At 36.6% G+C, this 22,325-nt stretch overlaps 2 protein-coding genes across 3 annotated transcripts in view; one reads left to right on the top strand and one right to left on the bottom strand.

Annotated features, from left to right (window-relative positions):
* LOC126366880 (nuclear migration protein nudC) overlaps positions 1–22,325 on the bottom strand; it is a 37,102-nt gene that overhangs the window by 8,629 nt on the left and 6,148 nt on the right. The gene's annotated exons all lie outside the window — the stretch shown is intronic.
* On the top strand, positions 610–22,025 carry LOC126366882 (uncharacterized). Its single transcript, XM_050010217.1, has 4 exons — positions 610–816; positions 20,415–20,546; positions 21,335–21,731; positions 21,826–22,025. Exons 1-4 carry the CDS (start codon positions 799–801, stop codon positions 21,864–21,866), a joined length of 588 nt encoding a protein of 195 aa, XP_049866174.1. The 5' UTR covers positions 610–798; the 3' UTR covers positions 21,867–22,025.

Below are 22,325 nucleotides of genomic sequence, written 5' to 3'. Positions count from 1 at the left end.
GCTACCTATATTCGTGCCGGGTACTATTAGTGTATTTTTTCGTGGAATAATGTGAAATCATCGAATGATTTTATGCATACGGGGTCCTTGTGTTAATACATCGATTACGGGTAATGCTTACCTTTTGGTTTTCTCGGAAATATAGTCATCATGTCACTGAATCTCATTGACAGAATTTATTCACTCCCAAAACCGTTTTGTTAAACAGGTTGTTCCGATCGTTCTAGAATCTAGCTAAACTATTAAAGAAGTGATAGCATCAATAATTTTAATTTTTGTAAGGTACTTTCAGTACATAATTATAACAAAATAAATATCCATAAATCTAGTATCCGTATGGGAAAAGCTTTTTAATAATAAAATTATTTCTTATAAAAAGTAGGTACCTAAACAGATTTTGAATTTTCATTTCAGAAATATCAGAAAACTTTTTGTTGATCAAAAACTGTTGAACTGGTGTCTGAATTAAAAAAAATATTATAACTATTATAAAAATTATAATAATTAACTTTAAACTCATTCTTCCACAAAATATTTTACGATAAGTACTGAAAAATATGAAAATGTTATCAACAGAGCCGCAGCGTGCAATCTCATATATAAACCTTGGCGACTGTTGCAACACTCTCAGTACGACTCTAGTCGCTTTGCCGCTTGGAACGGGCGCGAGCACGCCGGCCACACGGAGAGGGCGAGAGAGCAATCACTACGAACTAACAACATGTGGACACAGTGAATGCAGTGATCAGTGACTTAATTAGTGAACTATCAAACATAACACGTGGAGGCAACGATACAATGGATACCAAAACATCGGTAAGTTTATACCGAAACAAAAGCCTAATCAGCTGCGAAGGGATGCGTCATGAAATAAGTTTAAGTTAGTCTTAACTACTTACACATAAACTTAGCTTAGTAGCAATTCAATAAAATTAACAGACTTTATGTACAAAGGCTAGGCAATGAATAATAAATGCTTCGCTAATTGACTTCGCCAAGCTACACTGTTTTAAGCATGAAGCATAAAATTTGTATTAAAACTTATTTAAGTAACTTGATATTTCAGTTGCAAAACCATCCTAGAAACAAAATTTTAACGTTCGCACGCCCACCAACTTGTTCAGGAATGTTGTTTCAAAACAACAACAAAGTTTGGGCGCCGCCAAAACTTGATCAGATCCGTTTTAGTGCGAATGATCGCAAAAATGTATTAAGGACATCCTTGTGCGGGCTTCTTGATCTCATTAATAGTTTATTGGAGCACATTAATCTAACGAAGGACAATTATTGATATGCTTTTTGCGCAATTAGGTTTGATAGTTGCAGTTTTTTTATTCACATATCCGCAAAATTATGCTTTATTTATTTAAATATTATTAATAATTTTTATATTTGACAACACGTGGCGCCTTCCAGCGGTCCACCTTAGCGGTCGGCGCCGGTGGGTGTCAAGTTTGCTAATTAATACATACACACGACTGGGTTATTTGGGTTCGTAGCAGATATTACAACATAGGCTAGCCACACTTGACATTTACAAAATTAATGCCGCTTGCCCGCAACATGTAGCGGGTTTACTTCAATACGGCTATTCAAAAACATCATTCCTTAGGCATTGTATAGAAGATTAGAAATGTAAGATAATTTGTTTTCTGTGAAATGTCACGTTATGCAAGTTCTCATTGGACTGGGTCACTGAAAGAGCAAGTAGAAATGCAACGGAGATAAGTAGCGGCGAAGTAACATAGATTATATCCTACAGTATATGTAAAATATCTAAAATTCTATGGGTGTCGAATATCGAATCGGTCCATGCACAGTCAGCTCATCCCAGGCATGTACTTAAGTGATCAATCAAGGGCAATTCAGTGTGTCTTCATACGAATGTTAGCTTTTTTATACAGATTACATGTGATGAATTGCTAATAAGAAGTAAGAGAGTAAATATAGATGGAACTAATGATATTTGACTTTTATAGTCGTAATTTGACACTAGACTATCTAGTACGTAGTATCGTATCTAGTATCCAGGACGTAGTTTTTCCCATAACAGGTTGTATTTTAATAACTTGCGGGTCTACCAACCCAAGAGGGCGTAGGTGTGTGTGTGTGTGGTATGTCGAAAATCTCCATAATAACTGAGAGATGATAACATAGAGTATCATCTCTCAGACGAGTATTCGAAGTGTTTCAATCTTCATAATTGAGGAAAAAGAACTTCTAATTGGCTCAAAATTACTTTATTATAAAATAATGACCGAATGTTTATTTTTTTGCAACCGGGAAAATTACGGATTACCTATCTTCATTACATGGTAGTGACTTAGTACAAATCTATTTCATAACACAATATTTATACTTATACAAATTTCGAATATTTGCCAATTGATCATGCGTTATGATGAATTGACTATTAGTGTGTAACTCTTCACAATGTTGACATCTTATCACACTCGACTAGAAGGTTAAATACATACGGAAGGACCGAATATCTATGTGCATATTTAAAGAATATTCTACACACATATCAGTTTACTCTACCGGGATCAAAAATCAACTATGGAGTTATAAATAAATAAGTTATTAAAGTTACGAAAAGGACCAAACCTTTTAAGGAGACTTTGTTCGTGGATCTTCAGCCTTCAATTAAACTGTAAAATTGAATTGTCGTAATGTTTCGCAATCGCTAAGTGGTTGATTGTTGGTGGTTCCTTCAAAATTCGAACGCGGATGGTAAATGATATAAAACGTAGATAATGTTGAAAGCTGCGGGCGAGTGCCAGGCTACTATTAGGCGAGTTAAATGGCACAGGGACTGACAAGTAAAGTTGCCCTCGACGCGCGGCCTTCACATTTTACAACACCCGGACTTAGCGCGCATCCAGTCCGGCCGGCTGCGGCTCCGGTGCACTCATTCAAACAAAACTAACAAAAAAATAACAGAGCACTGAAAAGATCCTCTTCCATACGGACTCCGCGTTGCATGCAAGTAAAACACAAAAGAGTTGAAGTACCTTTTAGGAAGGCTTGCAAAAAACAACCTTGAAGGAATGTTCTCTCTCTCGTAACGCTGAGCATAGGTCAAACAAAGAACGAACGCTGCTTTTAATACAATAGAAATACGTTTCCTATCACGAGTTTCCTATGACGCTAAAAAGAAATAATTATTATGTGTTCGCAGGAAAACTGGTCTAATTGCTCATCATTAAGACGTCATCATTATAGCGGAGATATACGTCATAGATTAGACGTATTAAATGGTCTTTCATCACGAATCTTAGATCGATACAAGGATGTGATTATAAAATGAAGATAATGATATGAGGACGTTGTACTATTGGAGAGAAGTAAATTAGTAGTTTTTGCACAGACACGTCAATAGCCGCGATCTAATTTTCATCGTTACATGGCCGTCATTAGCCGGCCGGCAGCCTCCCGGTTGTTACGTCATTCCACCGTACATAGTCACAGACGTCTCAACTACCCACTAAGGTTGTTTCGAGTAGGTGCAGATCTGTAACGCCATTTTTAAAATGGCTTACTTTCGCAAGCCAACTTAACTCAAAGCTTGGAAAAACCGTTACGAGATTTTAAAACAAATGTTGCAATAAAGGAATGTGTCACTGATTTTACTTGCAGCGTTAATGATCATCTAAAACTGAAGGAAACCGCTAACGTCGGTATTTCTAAACAATAAGATATTATAATGGTTAAAAAATAAAGAATTCGAACGTAACTGTACACACAAAAGCATATTTTACTAACTGTCAAATTAAAGCTAATGAGTTGGTCTTCTTATCGTGTGGGTTGTGAGGAGGAATACCAGCCCCATCAACCCTGGTGTCAGAGTTATTATTGAGCCGCCCAAGGGCCTTGACATGGCTCATATAACGATTATTCACTTCCTTCAGTCAGTAGTCACCGGGACCAAGGCTTAACGTGCCTTCTGAAGCACGGATCACAATGAGTTGGTTATATGATATTATGCGGGATTTACTGAAATTCATTAATTGCCTTCTGATGAACATACCAGTAGATTGACCTCTAAAAGTGACTACTTTAGTTGGAATCTTAATAAAAAAAATACCAAGAATTCCTTTATATTAACTTTATTTGAATAATGTATATAAAAGGCAGAAATTTCCGCTATGACAAGATATTAATTTTGTATTAATTATTGAATATCGGAAACATAAATACCTAAACTAATGATAATTATTGAGTGCTACCAATTTCACGGTCGCGTTTGCACAACTACTAACATAACATAATTTTAAATAATATGCAAAGTATCTTCAGGAGAAGAGTGTTGTCAACATTTTTGATATCAATGAACTTGGTTCTAACGTTATGTCAATGTTAATAGTGATGTAATTTGATCGCAATCGCCGAGAATTTGATTTCGTAAATTTTGGAAAACTAAGAGGCGTGATGTGTTGCAAGAGTTCACATAAGGCATAGAGACCGTTCCTGGTTCCCAACGTTATGAGGTCGTGCGGTTCACGTCGACCACTACGTCGCTGTTACGTCACAGAAAATTGCTCAACGCGTCATTGGGCCACATGTCATAAGCAATTACTACGCGGCTAGGTCAGATGCCGCGCCGGCACATACCACAATACTTCATATTAACTTCTGTCCTTGTATTATATGTTTTTACACATATTTCGCAAACTAACTCGGCGTCTTAGCAACTTACATTAACTTATTTCATGTTCATATCTTTATGCTGAATGAAAAATATGACAATACCACGACATTTGTGTTTGTAACAATTCAAATTGTATGATTTTAATATTACGTTATTTGGGTGAAGCTCCTTGAAGTCTTTTGTATGGACATATTATGGAAATTAAAATACCTCCTTGATTTATGGGATTATTAATCACATCGGCCCAGATTGCAGTTGTGAGGTAGTTCGTAAATATTGATTGTGCATGTACCGTCCAATTGAATAATATAATATAGATCAGTACGCATCTGGACATCGTGTTTGATTGCTGTGCCCACCCTGACATGGCGCAGTCGGTAGTTAAAACGTGTTATGATTTTACGTTGTAATACAGTGAAATTAAACGCATAAAAATGGATAGTGTTTTAACACCTCCGTCACCGTTTCGGTATGATGAGAATCAGTTGGATTTTGCGGTGGGTAACATCAGTGAGGATTGGACAAAATGGAAGCGCGCGTATGAATGCATGTGAATTAAATAAAAAATCGGCCGCTATACAATTAAATATATTGTTACATATAATAGGGGAGCAGTGCAGAGAAATTGTGGATCAGTCAGACAGCAAGTGTACAACAGTCGAACAGGTACTTATTAAATTGGATGAGAGATTTATTAAAAAGAAGAATGTCACGGTGGAAAGACATCGCTTTTTTAAGCGTGACCAGAAAGGTAACGAAAATATTGAACAGTACGTGTTTGAGTTAAGAAAACTGGCTGAAACTTGTGAATTTGGAAATTTAAAAGAAGAATTAATAAAAGATCGGTTGGTATGCGGAGTGACAAGTAAAGCAATTTGCGAAAGATTATTAAGAGAAGAGGATTTAACTTTAAAAAAGGCCATGGAAATATGTCAAGCGGCAGTAGTGTCAAGAGCGTACTCCCAAAATATTAAAGAGGAAAATAAGGCGGTATACGATATACAGGAACACAATCCAACGGACGTAGGCAGTGACAAATTGTGGGTAATTAGGCGAAATAATTATTCCACGTCACAGAAAAAACACGGTACATGGAGAGGACGCGGGCGCAGCGCAGCTGGCGGCGCTCGCCGCGAGTACAACGAGCCGCCCCGCGCGAAGCCGCCACCGTCGGGCGCGCAGGCTATCGCCGCCGGTGCCGGTCAAAGTACACTAACATCGCGCTACAGTTCGAACGGTATAGCTCAGTGTGGTCGGTGTGGAAGTGTTCATAAAAAGTATGAGTGTCCGGCTTATGGTAAAACGTGTATGCGATGCAAGAAATTAAATCATTATGCGCGGGTGTGCGATGTGTATTACATAGAAGAGTCAGAGGACCAGGTAATATATTCGATTAACAATAATAACGAGTGGAACATTGATTTAAAAATCAAGGACTGCGTAATAAAATTTAAAATCGATACGGGTGCTGATGTAAATGTCCTTCCTTTGAATTATTTGCCCAAAATAGGAGTGTCGGAACATGATTTACTAAAAACAAAAACAAAGTTAAATGGGTATTCTGGCGAGTCTATAGGAGTTGTAGGAAAAATAAACTTACGTGTTTATTACAAAGAGCAATTATACACACTTGAATTTAAAATCGCAGATGTACAATCCGTTCCTATCCTGGGCAGATATTCTTGTATTGAATTGGATGTGGTCAGGCGAGTGATGTCAGTAACAGAATCAAGAGGGAAGAATTTGCCTTGCTTCATTAACGATTATGATGATGTGTTTCAAGGTATTGGTTGCTTACCCGGAAAGTATACAATTAGATTAAAAGATGATTCTGTTCCCGTAGTTCATGCCCCGAGAAAATTACCGTTTGCAATTAGGGAGGACGTAAAAAATAAATTAGATATGATGGAATCAGAAAAAATTATACAAAAAGTTGAGGGACCGTCAGATTGGGTAAGTAGTATTACGGTAGTTAAAAAGGCCAACGGAGATTTACGTATTTGTTTAGACCCAAAAGAGCTTAACTGTGTTATAAAAAGGGAACACTTTAGATTACCAACTCTTGATGAGATTGTGTCTAAACTATCGGGTGCTAAATATTTCAGCACCTTGGATGTATCCTCGGGGTTTTGGAATGTGGCACTCGATGAATCAAGTGATTATTGTACCTTCAACACACCATTCGGCCGATATAAATTTTTAAGGATGCCATTCGGTATTTGTTCAGCGTCGGAAGTCTTTCATAAAAAAATGTGCGAAAATTTTGATGACTTGGAGGGAGTATGTATGTACATTGATGATTTATTGATTTACGCGAATAACAAGGAAGAGCACGATAAACGGTTAAAGGCTGTATTAGAAAGATGTAGAAAAATAAATTTAAGACTAAATAAAACTAAATGCAAATTCGGTTTAGATGAAATAAAATACTTAGGCCACAAAATTACTAAAAATGGTTTGTGTCCCGATGATACTCATATATCAGCAATAACTAATATGCCGGTTCCTAAGAACAAAAAGGATGTGGAACGTTTATTAGGATTAATTACCTATGTCGGCACATTTATTCCAAATTTATCAGATAAAACTTTACCTATGCGGGAATTATTGAGAAAAGAAAATGAGTGGCAGTGGAATGAAACACATGACAAATTCTTTAACGAAATAAAAAAATGCCTCACACAGCGTCCAGTACTGCAATATTATGATTTGAACAAGCCTATCATCATCTCTGTGGACGCGAGCAAAAGCGGCTTGGGTGCTTGCTTAATGCAAAATGGACTGCCTGTGTGTTATGCATCGAGATCACTTAGTAAAACGGAACAAAGATATGCGCAAATTGAAAAAGAATTATATGCCTGCGTGTTTGCCTGCGAGAGATTCTATGCATATATTTACGGAAGAACGGATATTACTATAGAAACAGATCATAAGCCATTGATATCAATAATTAAAAAACCAATTGTAGATTCCCCAGCGCGCCTACAGAGAATGTTGCTCAGATTACAACGTTATACCTTTAAATTAGTGTACAAGCCGGGAAAACATCTGTACATAGCGGACGCATTGTCTCGTGCGTATGAACCGGATTCGATAAGCGCCGAGCATTGGAGCGCTGACTCATTGCAGGACGAAGTATGCGCGATCACACGACTAACAGTTAATACGGCATCGCAGCATTTATCTGATATGCAATTCATTAAACTACAAAAATACACGGAAACCGATACAGAGTTACAGGAAGTTAAAAAACATATAATGAAAGGTTGGCCGACAGAAAAAAGCAGTGTTAATGATATTGTGAAGCCCTATTGGAATTACAGACAAGAGTTAACAATAATGTATGGGTTAATTTGGAAGGGTGATCGATTACTAATACCTAAAAGTATGAGAAAAGAAATGTTATATAAGCTTCACATTGGCCATATGGGAATTGAGAAATGTAAACTCAGAGCAAGAGATAGTATTTTTTGGCCTGGCATAAATAACGACTTGGAAAACGTAATATCAAACTGCAATATTTGCTTATCATACAGAAAAGGAAATCAAAAAGAGACATTAATACCCCATGAAGTACCCGGTAGGCCGTGGGAAAAAGTAGGAGTTGACTTATTTGAAATCAAGGGAGTTGACTTTTTATTACTTGTGGATTATTACAGCAAATTTATAGAGATATCTCAGCTAAGAACAACAAAATCGGCAAGCATTATAACATGCTTAAAAAATATTTTTTCACGTCAGGGCATACCGGATATTGTTATGTCAGACTGCGGACCGCAGTTTAGTTCAAACATATTTAAACAGTTCGCAGAAGACTGGAACTTTATTCATAAAACTTCTTCGCCACGGTACCCTCAATCCAATGGACAGATAGAAAGGACTGTACAAACGGTTAAAAGAATAATTATCAAATGTCGCGAGAACAATACCGATTATCAACTCGGTTTACTCGAATATTTAAATACACCTCTTCAAAATGACATGCCGTCACCAGCGGAAATTTTACAAAGTCGAAAACTAAAAAGTATAATCCCAGTTACAAACAATTTATTAAAACCAAAAACACATAATAATATACAACAAAAATTAATGCATAGACAAAATAAATATAAAAGTTATTATGATCGAAACTCAAAAGACTTAGAAAAATTAAACGTTGGGGAAAAAATTAGAATTTTGGATATTTTTAAAAAGACGTGGGAATCAGGAACAATCATAAAAAAAATATCGAATAGATCGTACAAAATTAAATTGATAACTGGGAATTATGTAGTCAGGAACAGGAAACACATCATAAAGGATTCACAACACAGACAGGACTTGCCTGACTACAATTTTTATTACGATGACATAACGCCAAAAACAAACGATCGTAATCAACAAATGGAATGTAATATTAATAGATTGAATAATAATTATGTAACTTCTTCTGGCAGGACAGTGAGGCCTCCGAATAGATGGGGCTACGAGTAAGAAGCCTGATCAATAATAGAGAATTATTATTTACTTACATAAGAAGAATGAATATATAAAGAAGACAATGATCGAAATATAATAATCATTGTATACAGAAAATAAATTTATAGATGAGTTAGTATAATAAACTTCTAACTAGAATAATTGTATAACATAATTCTGTAATATATTTGAATCATAATAACTAAATACCTTTGTATACATTTGTAAAAAAAAAACACAATCATTGTACCTACCTAATTATGACACCGTAAGAATTTATCGAGTTAAATACTTATTGGTTATTTTATGAAGGATAGTGTAGGTACTACAATCAATATTGCATGTCTTTGTATATATTATGTATAATCTTTAATGATATTGTACGTCATGATTACTATTAGGAAAAATAGTATATATCTATAATTATATAAATATTGTTTGGGTTAAATGCCAAATATGTTTGTTAATTATTACGGAGGGAGATGTGAGGTAGTTCGTAAATATTGATTGTGCATGTACCGTCCAATTGAATAATATAATATAGATCAGTACGCATCTGGACATCGTGTTTGATTGCTGTGCCCACCCTGACAGCAGTCTTTATGTCATAAAGGTAACGTAATACGTTAATAAAGTGAACATACTTGGCTAGTATCTATAAAATAGCGCAATTCAATTATATTTTAAGTGTTGCTGTAATTTTCATCATAATATGTAAGCAAATTTTATAGTTCTGCAAAGCTAGTTGTTGATATAAAATTCCTACGGCAAGACCAAAATGTCAAATGTTCAATGAGGTAGATAGAATTGAAATTGGAATGTATATACGCACGAGTTTATTGAGATCCTGGACGCATGCGCAATGCGCAGGGTCGCCGCCGCTGCCGCGAGCGGAATTCCCGTGCCTAAACGGAACTCCGCAACAAAAGTTACGGGTGATGTAATTTATTGCCCTATGTCTGATACGCACTATAAAAACTCCATACAAATTATCATACAAAGAAATAATGGCCGAAGCAGAAAGACGTTCGCATGTAGTCATTGATACAAGTTCTAAAGCTTGCGTTGGCGCAAATTAATAAGCGAAGTCCATTATAAAAATTAATGATAATGTATAACACTAATTAAGTATAGTAGTTAAGTGACTCTTAAGATAATTAAAAAAAAAAAAAAAAAAAAAAAAAATATACGGTCGAATTGAGAACCTCCTCCTTTTTTGAAGTCGGTAAAAATAATAAGCAAAATGGGTATAATAGGATCAATGTCTCAGCCTTAGCAACATAGTGCTACTCGATCATAAAAGGTAAACAGTCGCATTTCGGGGATTCCGATTTGGGATATTTATTTTTATCTCTGCACACATTTAAAGTTCAGTGACGACATCGAATCCGAACAAGTTTCCGATTACGAAATGGTTGGTAAACAACAATTTTTCGCACCACTGAACGATGCTCGGCTCCGGACTGTCGGAGGACATTCCGCGTGACACGGTCGCGTGACACATTTTGGAAATATTCCCCGACACGAATACCTCACGAAACCAATATCATTTCAAGTTGCCTCTGGGTTAACCAGCATGAGGAGTTTTGCAACGTCAGCACATTAACACGTATCGGTCTTTATTAATACGATACTTATACCGAATGCAAGAATCACGTGAAAGCTATAAGCGAACCGGTTCCCCTGACTGAACAAGGACAAACATTTTCTTATCATAATAACTTAGCAAGTAACGTTAGAGACACCGTTTTAGGCATCACTAGGTCGGTTTTTACGACTTTTATGTCCTTTTCCATAAAGAATATGGACGCTCGAAAAACGGACCTTGACATTAACCTCATTACATGATTTTTGTCATTTTTGGAATGGATAGTAACGATTCCCGTTAATATTAATGAGATTGATATAAATAGAATAGCAGGATATGACTGAATTATGTAGTCACTAAAGTGCATCACGATGTATAAGCACAATGGCCTTAATCTCAATTGACACACGTAACAGTGGACGTCCATATATTTGCTTTTCAGTTAACATGATAGCCAGGAAGCGTTCTTTATTGTGTACTATTTTACAAAGGCCCGTCAAGGTAACATCTTTGTATGTAATCCGGTAACTAAAGCAATCGAGATTCATCAAGAGTATTTAAATATTACTTACGTACCTATGTAAGTAAAGCACAACACGATCTTTTCAATTAGACATATTTTTTGTACCTTTGGAGTGCTATTATTAACATAATTTATTTTTGGATGGTATAGAAAAAAAATAATTTGAATATATCGATGAAGCTGAACGTAAAATAACAGCGAATTGCATACGTCAGCAAATGATGTCATCGCATCGTGTATAGAAGAAGAATCCGGCTAGAGTACCCCAACTCATGGCCACTTTTTCTACTACATCCCACTCTTCGAGCACTAGCGTTATTACAAGCTAATCATACTCAAGAATGCAGTACGATGATCGAATCGATCAGGGAAGAAACTACAACCTGCAATTAATAATCACCATAAAAAGATTCCGGAAAGTATATTTTTTCAATGCTAATCCAAAGTCCAAGCTACTACTTACTACTCAATTAAAATAACACAAATCAAAGATAAAGCGCGTCCCGCCTGTGTCAGATAGATCGCCGCCGTACGTGTCCATAGCATTATTTATTTATAGAAGGTTGATTATAATAAAATATGAGATCGTACGACAGCGAGCTTCTCATTGTCAGTCAGTAGTCAAACGGCTTCCATAGCGATTTGCATTGACACGATTCCCGTTAGCTTCATAAATACAACCAATTGAGTTCAAGGACGACCATAAGCATCATGTCAGTGTTTGTGACCAGCGTGAACAATGAGTAATGTTGCGTCCTCATGCAATCGCGTATAAAATATGATAATTGGACGCTCAAAAGCACGTCTCGCTGTTGTCAGTCTAACTTCCAATGGAATTTGTTTCTTAAGAACCACTTTTTGAATTCCATTGCGAATGACAGATGCGCTGATCACAATAGCGATTGTCCACGGGTATTTTAATGAAGCCCGAATGCCCAGTTACATAAATAACAAATGGTTGGCATTATCAGCCCGAGTATCAATATTACTCAGTCCATTAAAGCGTAAGAAAATGACAATCCGGAATAGATATTATTATCCGATTTACCGTTAATGCATTTGAAAAGATCAATGGCTCAACCAGAAGGATTTACATAGAATTATAAGAGGAACTGTCTGTCCAAAGCGACATGTGAAATCAAAAGTATCGAAATCGTGGTCCGAGATCCGTTATCCATTGTGACATTTGCAGTACCGAAAGTATCTTCTTGGAATACTTTCATGCAAGAAGAACCCGCTTTCTCTTCTAAAGGAGAACAGTCTGGTTACTCGTTAACTGATTATCATAGTAAATATAGCAGGCATTGTCTGAGATTATGAAAGTGGTGTGGAGGCGTGGATGCTCCGCGCTGAAGTTTTGAACCATCTTTCAATAGCCAACAATAGGTCGTGAAGAGTCAAACGAGAGGGAAAATCGGATTAACTTACAAAACGAATGCTTAATTAGCGACGGATTATTTAACATAATCCTCTTGTTTGACTTGAGCTACGTAATGTCCTGGGAGGCAGCAATTTTTTATGAGACAAGCATGTTTGATAGTGTTGGGTTCTTACCCGGAAAATTCCCGCGTTTTGGGAATTTTCCCAATTCTGAGGGAAAAAACCCGAAAAATTCCCATTTCAAGGGAAAATATTTTTTATCGCATATATTTGTATTAAAAGTAAGGATTTCCAACAAAGACCATTTAAATATAATGTATGCCTACTTATGCCCAATTTATTTTCTGTCGTAGTGTCGTATGAACTCTTAAAAAACTTATCTAAAGGAGATCATCGGATTTCGGCCCAGAAGTCAAAGTGCCGGCCAAAAAATAATTTTGCTATATTCCGTTAGATCTTATCCGTATGAGCATTTATTACTATGGCACCAAAGCTGTAGGGTCAATATCTTCGGTTTTATTCGATTTTAAAAAACTGTATTTTTCATACATTTTTGGTGAAAATGTAAAGTGCCGGCCAAGTAACAATAATGGTATTATTCTTAGAACTTATCTGTCTGAGCATTTATTACTATGGCACCAAAGCTGTAGGGTCAATATTTTCGGTTTTATTCGAATTAAAAAAAAACTGAATTTTCATACATTTTTGGTGAAAATGTGAAGTGCCGGCCATGAAACAATATTTGTATATCCCGTTAGAACTTATCCATTTGACCATTTATTATTAGGGCACCAAACGTCTATGACCATTATTTTGACTTTTGTTGGACTTTACGTTATAGTTTCTATGTGAAAAGTGCCGGTCAGCAAAAAACACATGTCAAAGCTATCGAGACATTATTAACTATGACAAAAACGTGTATGACCATTAATTAGTTTGGCTTTTGTGGGATTTAAAAAAAACTTGATTTTTGATTCATTTTGTATAAAAATAAAATACAACAGGCGCGTTATTTAAAGGATCGTCAGAATGTTTATTACTATGGCATTAAACGACTATGACCAATATTTTGAACTTAATTCGATTTTTCAAAAATCAAAAAAAAGTTTTATCTAGTGATAATGGAACTATCTTGCTAAAGGCGTAATATGGTGGTCGTCTTTTGAAAAATAGGTTTACGTTTGACCACTACCTTACCTGATGGTGATACACGCTTAAGAAGCTACTTTTTTAAAGAAAAGTGTATACAAGGAATAAACAGCGGGGTGATAGAGGTAAGTACTATGTTATCGGCCGAGTAGCACCAGGACATTGTGATAGGCATACTTGCAAAGTAGAATAGAATAGAAAAAGTTTATTATAAGTACAACTACCCGACTCCTGTTTTCCCTAACAGATACTTCAGGCGTCATGCCAAAATACGAGTTTCGTCACTAGATGGCAAGCTTATCTTTGGAGGGTGGTAACCATTTACGGTCAAGGTGAATCAATACCATAATTCAACCTAAACTTAGGCCGTAACGTTGAGTCGAATGCAAAAACTACAGTCAACGTCATATCTAAAATCAGATAGTATTAATATAGAAGTTCACCTAACAACACACAAAACAAAAACACAAAGTATTTATCTGACTAATAACTAGTCATTGGGAAAGCTCTGCTTGTTGTCATTGTTAAAATGTATAAAACAAGTTTTTTTAAAGTCAAATAAAAGCCAAAGTCGACATTTGGTAGTATCGTAAAAATACGTTTCAAGTCGTTTACCAAAAGATTTGACTTATTTGTTTCGCTGGCTGACATTTTCCCATTTGAACCAAAACGGAAAGAGAGACGAATAAAAAGTCAACATAACGGTCAAAAATGTTTTGCGCCGGATTATTAAATGTTCTAAAGGTCCTTTGTAATCCGCCGTACCGCATTTTTTACCCAAAGCACTTTATTTTCATACAAAATAAATAAGAAATCAAGATTTTTAAAATACACTAAAAGCCAAACTAATGGTCATACAAGTTTGGCGCTATAGAAAAAAATATAAGAGGCATCTACTCGATACTCTCAACATGATATTTTTGCTGGTCAGCATTTTTCACATTCGAACTAAAACGTAAATTCCAATAAAAGTCAAAATAATGGTCATAGATGTTTGGTGTTATTAAAAAATATTGAGAAGCAACTATTAGACAGATTCGACATATTTTTTTCGATGGCCGGTATTTTAACATATTAACCAAAACTGAAAGTCCAATAATGGTCATAGAAGTTTGGCGCCATACTAATAAATGTTCTAACGGTCCTTTGTAATACGCTTGTATACCTCTTTTTCCCAACGGACATAATATTATTTTTTACAAAATGTATGAAAAATCGAGATTTTTAAAATCCAATTAAAGCCAAATTAATGGTCATACACCTCTGGTGTCATAGTAAAAAATGTTCAGATAATAACGATAACACATAATCTAAAGTGGGACGAACACATTATTGGAATCACTAATAAGGATAACTCCCTCTTATACATAATTAGAAAAGCTTTTTATCATATAGATACGGAATTGTTTCTTAGGCTTTACAAAACTTACTTACGTCAGACCGCTGTTAGAACATGGGTTTCAAATATGGAGACTTTACTATCGGAAGGACTCTACTAGAGAGAGATCTCTCTTTACTCGAGAGAGTCCAAAGAAGAGCAACAAAGATGGTGACAGTACTGGCTGGCCGGAGTGGACCTTAGCGGGGGCCGCAGGACTCTCACCTCTGGCTTGCCTTCATTGGCCAGCCAGAGTGGGGCGTTAGAGCTATACGCTCGCAGGATGCATAAGTCGCGAGTTGGTAAGGCGGGTAAACCGCCTCGCAGAAAGCGGTGTACACCTCTTGACATCCTGAGATGCTCACAACCATGTTGTTGCCTTGCCGTCCAGTCGCGTCGGCTAGATAGGTGACCCAACCAGTTAGTGACGAGTCACCGCCTGCCCAATGTGTCTCTGTTATTAAAATTGGTCGAGCAGGCGCCATAGTCCCCCATAGCCCCAGTATCCCGGTTCACTAACCCCCAACCCAATAGCCCCGTTCCTTTTGTTCCCATAATCTGCAATAGTCCTACACGAAGCAGGGATTGTCTTTGGGTGCACTCCCATAATGCATACAGGGATAATCGCCGGTTGATGTCACAACACATTTAGAGTAAATTGTCTTAAGGGGACTCCACGTGTTGGCTTCGGCCCCACGCACGCCTTCCAAAAGTCCGGGACTCCATGACAGACCCGACCCGAGACATGGAAACGACATACAAATAATAATAAGATTAAAAATAATTAAATAAAAAATATTTTCCCATGATTCGGGAATTTTTCGGGTGTTTATTTTATTTTCCCATATTTTCCCGATATTTTTTCTTTCCCACCCAATTTTTTCTTTCCCTGCCCATCACTAATGTTTGATGAGTAGAGATAAGCATTGCATTGTTTTAATGCTTGCGAGTTTATCTAATGTATTCTACGATCACAATGCACCGTTATGGACATGCGGTATGCATGCGCTTGCGCCGGTGATTCGTGAAGATTACAGCTGTTGTGTAACCACCAGTCGGTCTAGTTGAACCGAACATGTTTCACAACTGCCTATGCACTTGTTATGCTGGTAACTGGATCGTCACCGTTAATTAGAAAAAGTGCATGTCTTAACGGTAGATAATAAAAACTCGATCGGGGATGACGCAGAATCGTTGAGACATAGATACCGCCTGTAAATTGAGCATAGGAGAGTTTAATCTATATCCTAAGTCTTAAGAATTCAAATATGATAAATGGCTAGATCGAAGCAAACTGATTTATTGATTTACTGTGTACAAAACCGCTCCTAGCGCAATTGTACAACCCGTAGAAAAGGTAAACACTACGATAAACATCTAACGAGCGAGTGCACCGGATCTGCAAATAAACCCATTATGTGTTTATTCAATAATACCTTTATGAATCAATATCGAGTTTATAGAATTTATTATTGATGCGGTTAATAGCGATTTATGACGGTATAAATATTTAACTTGGAAGCTAGTTTGTAACAAAGTCAGCAGCGTGGCATGACACGTGCTTGCCATCCATAAGAATGCACACTCGTTTTATGGTACATTTATTATTTGTTTACTAATAAACCACTCTGCTTTGTAAATGATGATGTCATTATACTTATTAATGCTCTGGACTCATAAAGAGCTACGTACAGTATTGAACAAATATAAGCTTATCGATGATGTTCAAGAAATCTTAATTTGTGATTTTACGATTACTTAGCTATTTTAGTATAATTTCTGGTGGAGCAAACATTTGTCTCAGGTCTGCGGTGGGTTTGTATGTAGGTTTACCTTTGTGTCTTTTGATCTTCCATCCCAATAATATGAGCTAACTTAGTAATTTATTTAAAATTACAATTCGAAACTAAAATTGAAAAAAATTCAGTAACAATTTTATTTAAAATTGAAATTTTAATTACTTAAGAATAAAGTCAAGTTAAGTTTTTTTGTTGTATTGGCTGCAAATTATTGTCTGTTAAGTTTCCTCCTAACGATTGAGTAGTTTTATGGAGATAAGTTTTTTGTAAATTCCTAATAAGTGGTTTGAAGGTGTTCTACTTACAAAGCTAATATATTATATTCTTAAAGAATTTATAACGTCGTATCAAATTCATAAAAAAAAACTTATTTTTTTTAGATTTGGGTGCTAAATCTTACTAACTAATAATTTAGTGGGCTACTCGGTTGACAAATCGCAAATGATTAATTTGAATTATTAATCAATACTCAAACATAATCTTGATCTTAAGATATGGAATCATGCCGTCAATAACCATACTGTCCGCCCAACGCCCTAGAAAAACATATCCGATTCTATCGTCATCAATCCATAGTTTATGTAAATGCATACATATTAATTATACGTCAAAACTACGTTAGTATAGCCCATGATTCCTTACTGGCGTTGGTTGAGGCACAAATAATTACAGCCACTTTTAGTTTTTGAGTCGGAATATGAAGCATTCCATAGTGACAAGATTGACAAGGTGACATTTGAAATAGCACGAAGTCAACAAACATATTCTTTTTGACCCACATAGTACCTTGAGACTGAGTCTTTCAACAATCAACTGCAATTGGTGATCGATACGAGCTCAAACAAATGATCTGGCTGAGGTTACACCGAAGCCCCTAAGAAACATTTTAATAAAAGAGGAATATCTTTAGAGATATTTTCTGTTGCACACCTGAAAATGCCCTGCGTGCACTGCTTAAATCGTCTTCAAGACGTTTACGAGACTTATGATGATAGACATTATGAAGAACTTGAGACATAATGAAGGTAGAATCACCACTTACTTAGTAGTCACTATCGCGCCAGAAAAACGTAATCCGTTTCGATCATGATCATTCCATAGCTTATGTAAATGCTATGGTAATTATATAGGTAACCTACTTAGAGGTAACGCACGGGGTTCGAACGTGTCCACACAACGTGCTGACGGCAATTAAACTCTGAATCATGTACACCGGACACATCCGTAACTTACACGTGCCCTATACGACTGTGCATAATCCACATAAAACAATTAAAATAATTCTGAACATATTCCTTGGGTCAATAGAAGGTGCGAAAGTTCACCAATGCAACAATCTTTTGTATTAAAAAAAATACAACCGTAACCGTAACATTAGCACTACCAAACATGAAAATTTACTTAAATAAAACTAGCTTTATTGGCTAACCCTTTGCAATACGGTAAACAGCTGTTTCTCCACAATTGCAGACAATAAAGAGTTGGATATTTCGACCGAGTTCCCACCTCGCTATCTGTGATCTAATTGTATCACTGAATCGGTTCTCACACAAAGAGCGAAAGTGTTCGTGCACAACATGCAGCCAGGCTCGAGTCAGTCCTCCGATACGACCGTAACGACATGCCAACCAACTACGGAACCGGTTCACATTTGGCGAATATTTTGCAACTAACGCCCGCCGAGCCTCCATCGATTCTAGCACATGAATAGACTCAACAATTATAATCTCGACGAATATCTTCGTGCAGATAAAATCGACAGTCGTTTACCTTAACCACTTTAATCCGCATTAATGATCAAAACAACGAAAAATAAATTGGACGCGACCTTGCTATATAAAAGAAATGCATTATAACGCTACCTTTAATGCCTATCCATCATGTTATCAAAGTAACAAAGAAGACCATGAAGCCGAAAGCAAAGCTAAGATTGATTGCGTCAGAGGCCGACGAAACGAGACCGCAAAATAAAGAGAACGCGAACCTTGAACGCCGTATCTGACAAAATCAATCGGACTCTGAACAAAACTTGACCTAAAAATGTAATTGATGAAACTTTGTCGGCATTAGACCTGTGATATTCGGAAGACGCTGATACTAATTGTTTACGTTGAAGCCATCAGCTTTAAATGAAACACAAGGTCTGATGCACGCGCGATTGCAGCTCCACCTTGCGACTTCATTACGACATCATTGTTTGCTTATCACGAGAAACATGGACGCAATAACTGCCAAATACGTATAAGTACTTACTTCCTAAAAAGCACTATGCAGAGACCAGATATCGCACAACACAGACGTAAGTAATATCCACGATAAACACAAGTCATTACGTAAAGTTGATATGTGTCGAAATACAAACACTTATGATATTTGGATGAAACCGATCCAAGAAAACGACAAGGAAGAATTCTGCAATGATTTCCGTACAGCCAGTTACACCCACATGGCAGAATTGCACAACAACACGTAGGTTTTTATGTCGACGCTTTTGTTTGAGAAGCAATAGCAAACGTTTTTTTAACAACAGAATGAAGCGTGCAGCATTTTGCAAGAGCACAACAAGCCGTAACAAGCACTTACATACGACACCACTTTAGTGCTCTACTTAAGCCGCAGCCTAGTTAAATTACATTAGCCTAGCTTTAAGACGAAAATTGCCAATTAATTATGTGGGCGTGAATGACCAACGGCGACTACCACATTGTCTGACTGCGAACAAAAGCTCAGACAATGTCAGGGTACAGACATAATCTGGTCACATAAGGCCACCGGCACATGTACACTGTACAAACATAGGGATCCCCTAAAGATTTGAAAGAAGCAACGAGGATAATAATCAAGTTCGTAATGTTGTTTGGAATTCAAAAAAACATTCGTATTACTCAGCTTAAACGCAAAATTGTGCTTTTAACGCTAATTCAAATAACCAAGGCATCTACAACTATCCATACATACGTGACTTGCGCTTGGCGTGTGGTAAATAAAACTTTTCACACGGTTTTTAACAATGCAAGGTGCGTATACGCAAGCCTTTTAGAGCTCAACGATACGCAGGCAGAATCACAAGCCTTGAGATTTATGTAAATAAATGTTTATAAACTTGAACATGTATTTGTTGGTTAGATTAATATAATTATTATTCTATTGATTGTATCTGGGTCATGTCTGAAATTACCTATGTTCTCAATAGCTATTATTAAAACAGAAGGAAATGAAACCTCGTTGTCCTTTTATGTAATTGAATAAGTAAACGAGAACAATGTTCCGGTTAGAACGACAAAACGAATCATTAAGTTAATAACAATTATTTTTAATAATTACATAGAATAATACTTATTACAGTCTTTTCTTGAACTACCTATTATTATAAAATTGTGAACAAGGAAAAACGATACTACGAACCTGCTCTTGTGGAATTCCAAATAGGAATACATTATTTCGACCTAAGTTCCTAGAATTTATTGGAATTCTATTAATGTTTCCAGATCTCATCGCACGAGTGGCACATACCACGGCCGTCACTTTCGGGAAGCAGCACTTCTGGCAGCATCAGCGACTCCAGATCCCGAGGAGGCTCGGCGTCTAGCCAGGGCTCTTCCAGCAACCACAGCACTCACGTAAGAAAATTACTCAGAAACAGCTAACTTATCATAATCGCCCAATCATCGCTAGCAAACCATAAAAGTCATCTACCTAAATGTAGCCGCAAGCATCATAAACTATGATGTAATACCAATTTTCAAGCAAAAAACGGACTACCCATATCCTTGATCGACATAAGCGCGATAAAAAGCGCAAATCTTTTTCATTAACTTTTTGTGCGAATTAAGTAATTTTTGCTAATTACCATGGGGTCAAGAAACGAATTTACAATATCACGTGAGGTACAGGATCCCCGTCGGTTCTTATGTACCCACCTACAGCATTCCTAACTTGTGACGGATTACTTAATTTACAAACTGACAGCCATCGCACGATTCTCTAAGATATAACGATTTTAGCAATTACGACAATGAGCCCTTTATTAACTTTGATGATCTCAATTTAGCATATTCAACTTGTATTTATTTGATTGATTATTACGCAAGTAAAGAATATATCAACATTTCCGTTCCTCATAGCACCTGCATTGATACAGCCTACATACCTACGTCAAATCGCTGACCTTTCAATAAAAAGTGTTGACCCGGCAAAAGTTATTTATGACGTAATATGACACAATGCGTGCGCTAGCTATGTAGAGCTTTGAGCTCACGCGTGGACTAAATGAGTTTTTTTACATGCATACTTCCTGATGTGATTCAAATCAATTCGACACATACTTTTACTTCCATGATAGGTTATGTCACAGAATGTTATTGGTAACATAATTCTCAAACGTTAACGTAGATATTGTTTTTTGCAGAGTGTGTCGTCAGGATCGTTGTTGCTGAGCGCAGCGCACTTAGCGCGTATGCACGGCAAAAGTCCAGGACCGGAGGAGTATGGAGGCTATCAGAGTAAATTAGGAAGTTACGGACGGAAGGCGTTTTCCGAGGCCGTAGTGGCGATTCCTGAGGAGTCGCGGGAACCAGCGGATTCATTCTGGAACGGGGTCAAGCGCGGATCGGCCACAGGGGCAGACGCGGTGTCTGTGGCGAGCTCTACGCACTTCACGGTGGTGAACGGGTTCACCAAGCACCAGCCCAGCAAGGAACCCCGCACCTGCTGCTGCGCGCAGTCTCACCAGATCACAGTACTCGTCATTTCAATGACGATACTATTCTCTGCGTGCATACTAGCTGCCATTTGCTTTGTAGAAAGTGAGTATTATAGCTTACGAAAACCTATTTAGTAGACAGCTTTTTTTTTAATTAAATTAAATCATTAATCATTTTAATATTTTCTTTGTTACAGTGCGGATGCGCAAGGAAACCGGCATGTACAAATATTCATAGGAAAGCTTTAGTAACCTTTCATACTTAAAAGTATTAATGGCGTCGTATTAGGTATATTTGGAACACTTACTGTATGCTTACCAGTGAATATCTTAATTTGCAAAATAGTTATTTCAACAATAACTGTACTATTGTGAATCTTCAAGTTCGATCTTAACACACTGAATAGCTTCAGGTTTATTCTGAAAATATATTCAGTTTACGATAAAGACTTCCAATTTAAATTGAATATTAGACAATTTTCTAGGAACTAAGAGAATCAGTATTTAAGCAATAAAATTGTTAGTGCAATACCCAGTAATCCCTATTGTTAGAAAAAGAAAATTGTGTTAGTAGATTTGTTGAAAGCGATTGTATTATTTTTATTTATTTTTAGGTTTTATCAATTATTTTTTATAAACAAATAGGCGTGAGTTTATGTAGGTATGTATGTTTTTAAACGTAAATATCGTTTAAATT

This window comes from Pectinophora gossypiella, chromosome 5, assembly GCF_024362695.1.
Source record: "Pectinophora gossypiella chromosome 5, ilPecGoss1.1, whole genome shotgun sequence".
NCBI lineage: Eukaryota > Metazoa > Arthropoda > Insecta > Lepidoptera > Gelechiidae > Pectinophora > Pectinophora gossypiella.
Note: the sequence above shows the minus strand (reverse complement) of the source record. Positions and strands in the feature narration are given on the sequence as shown.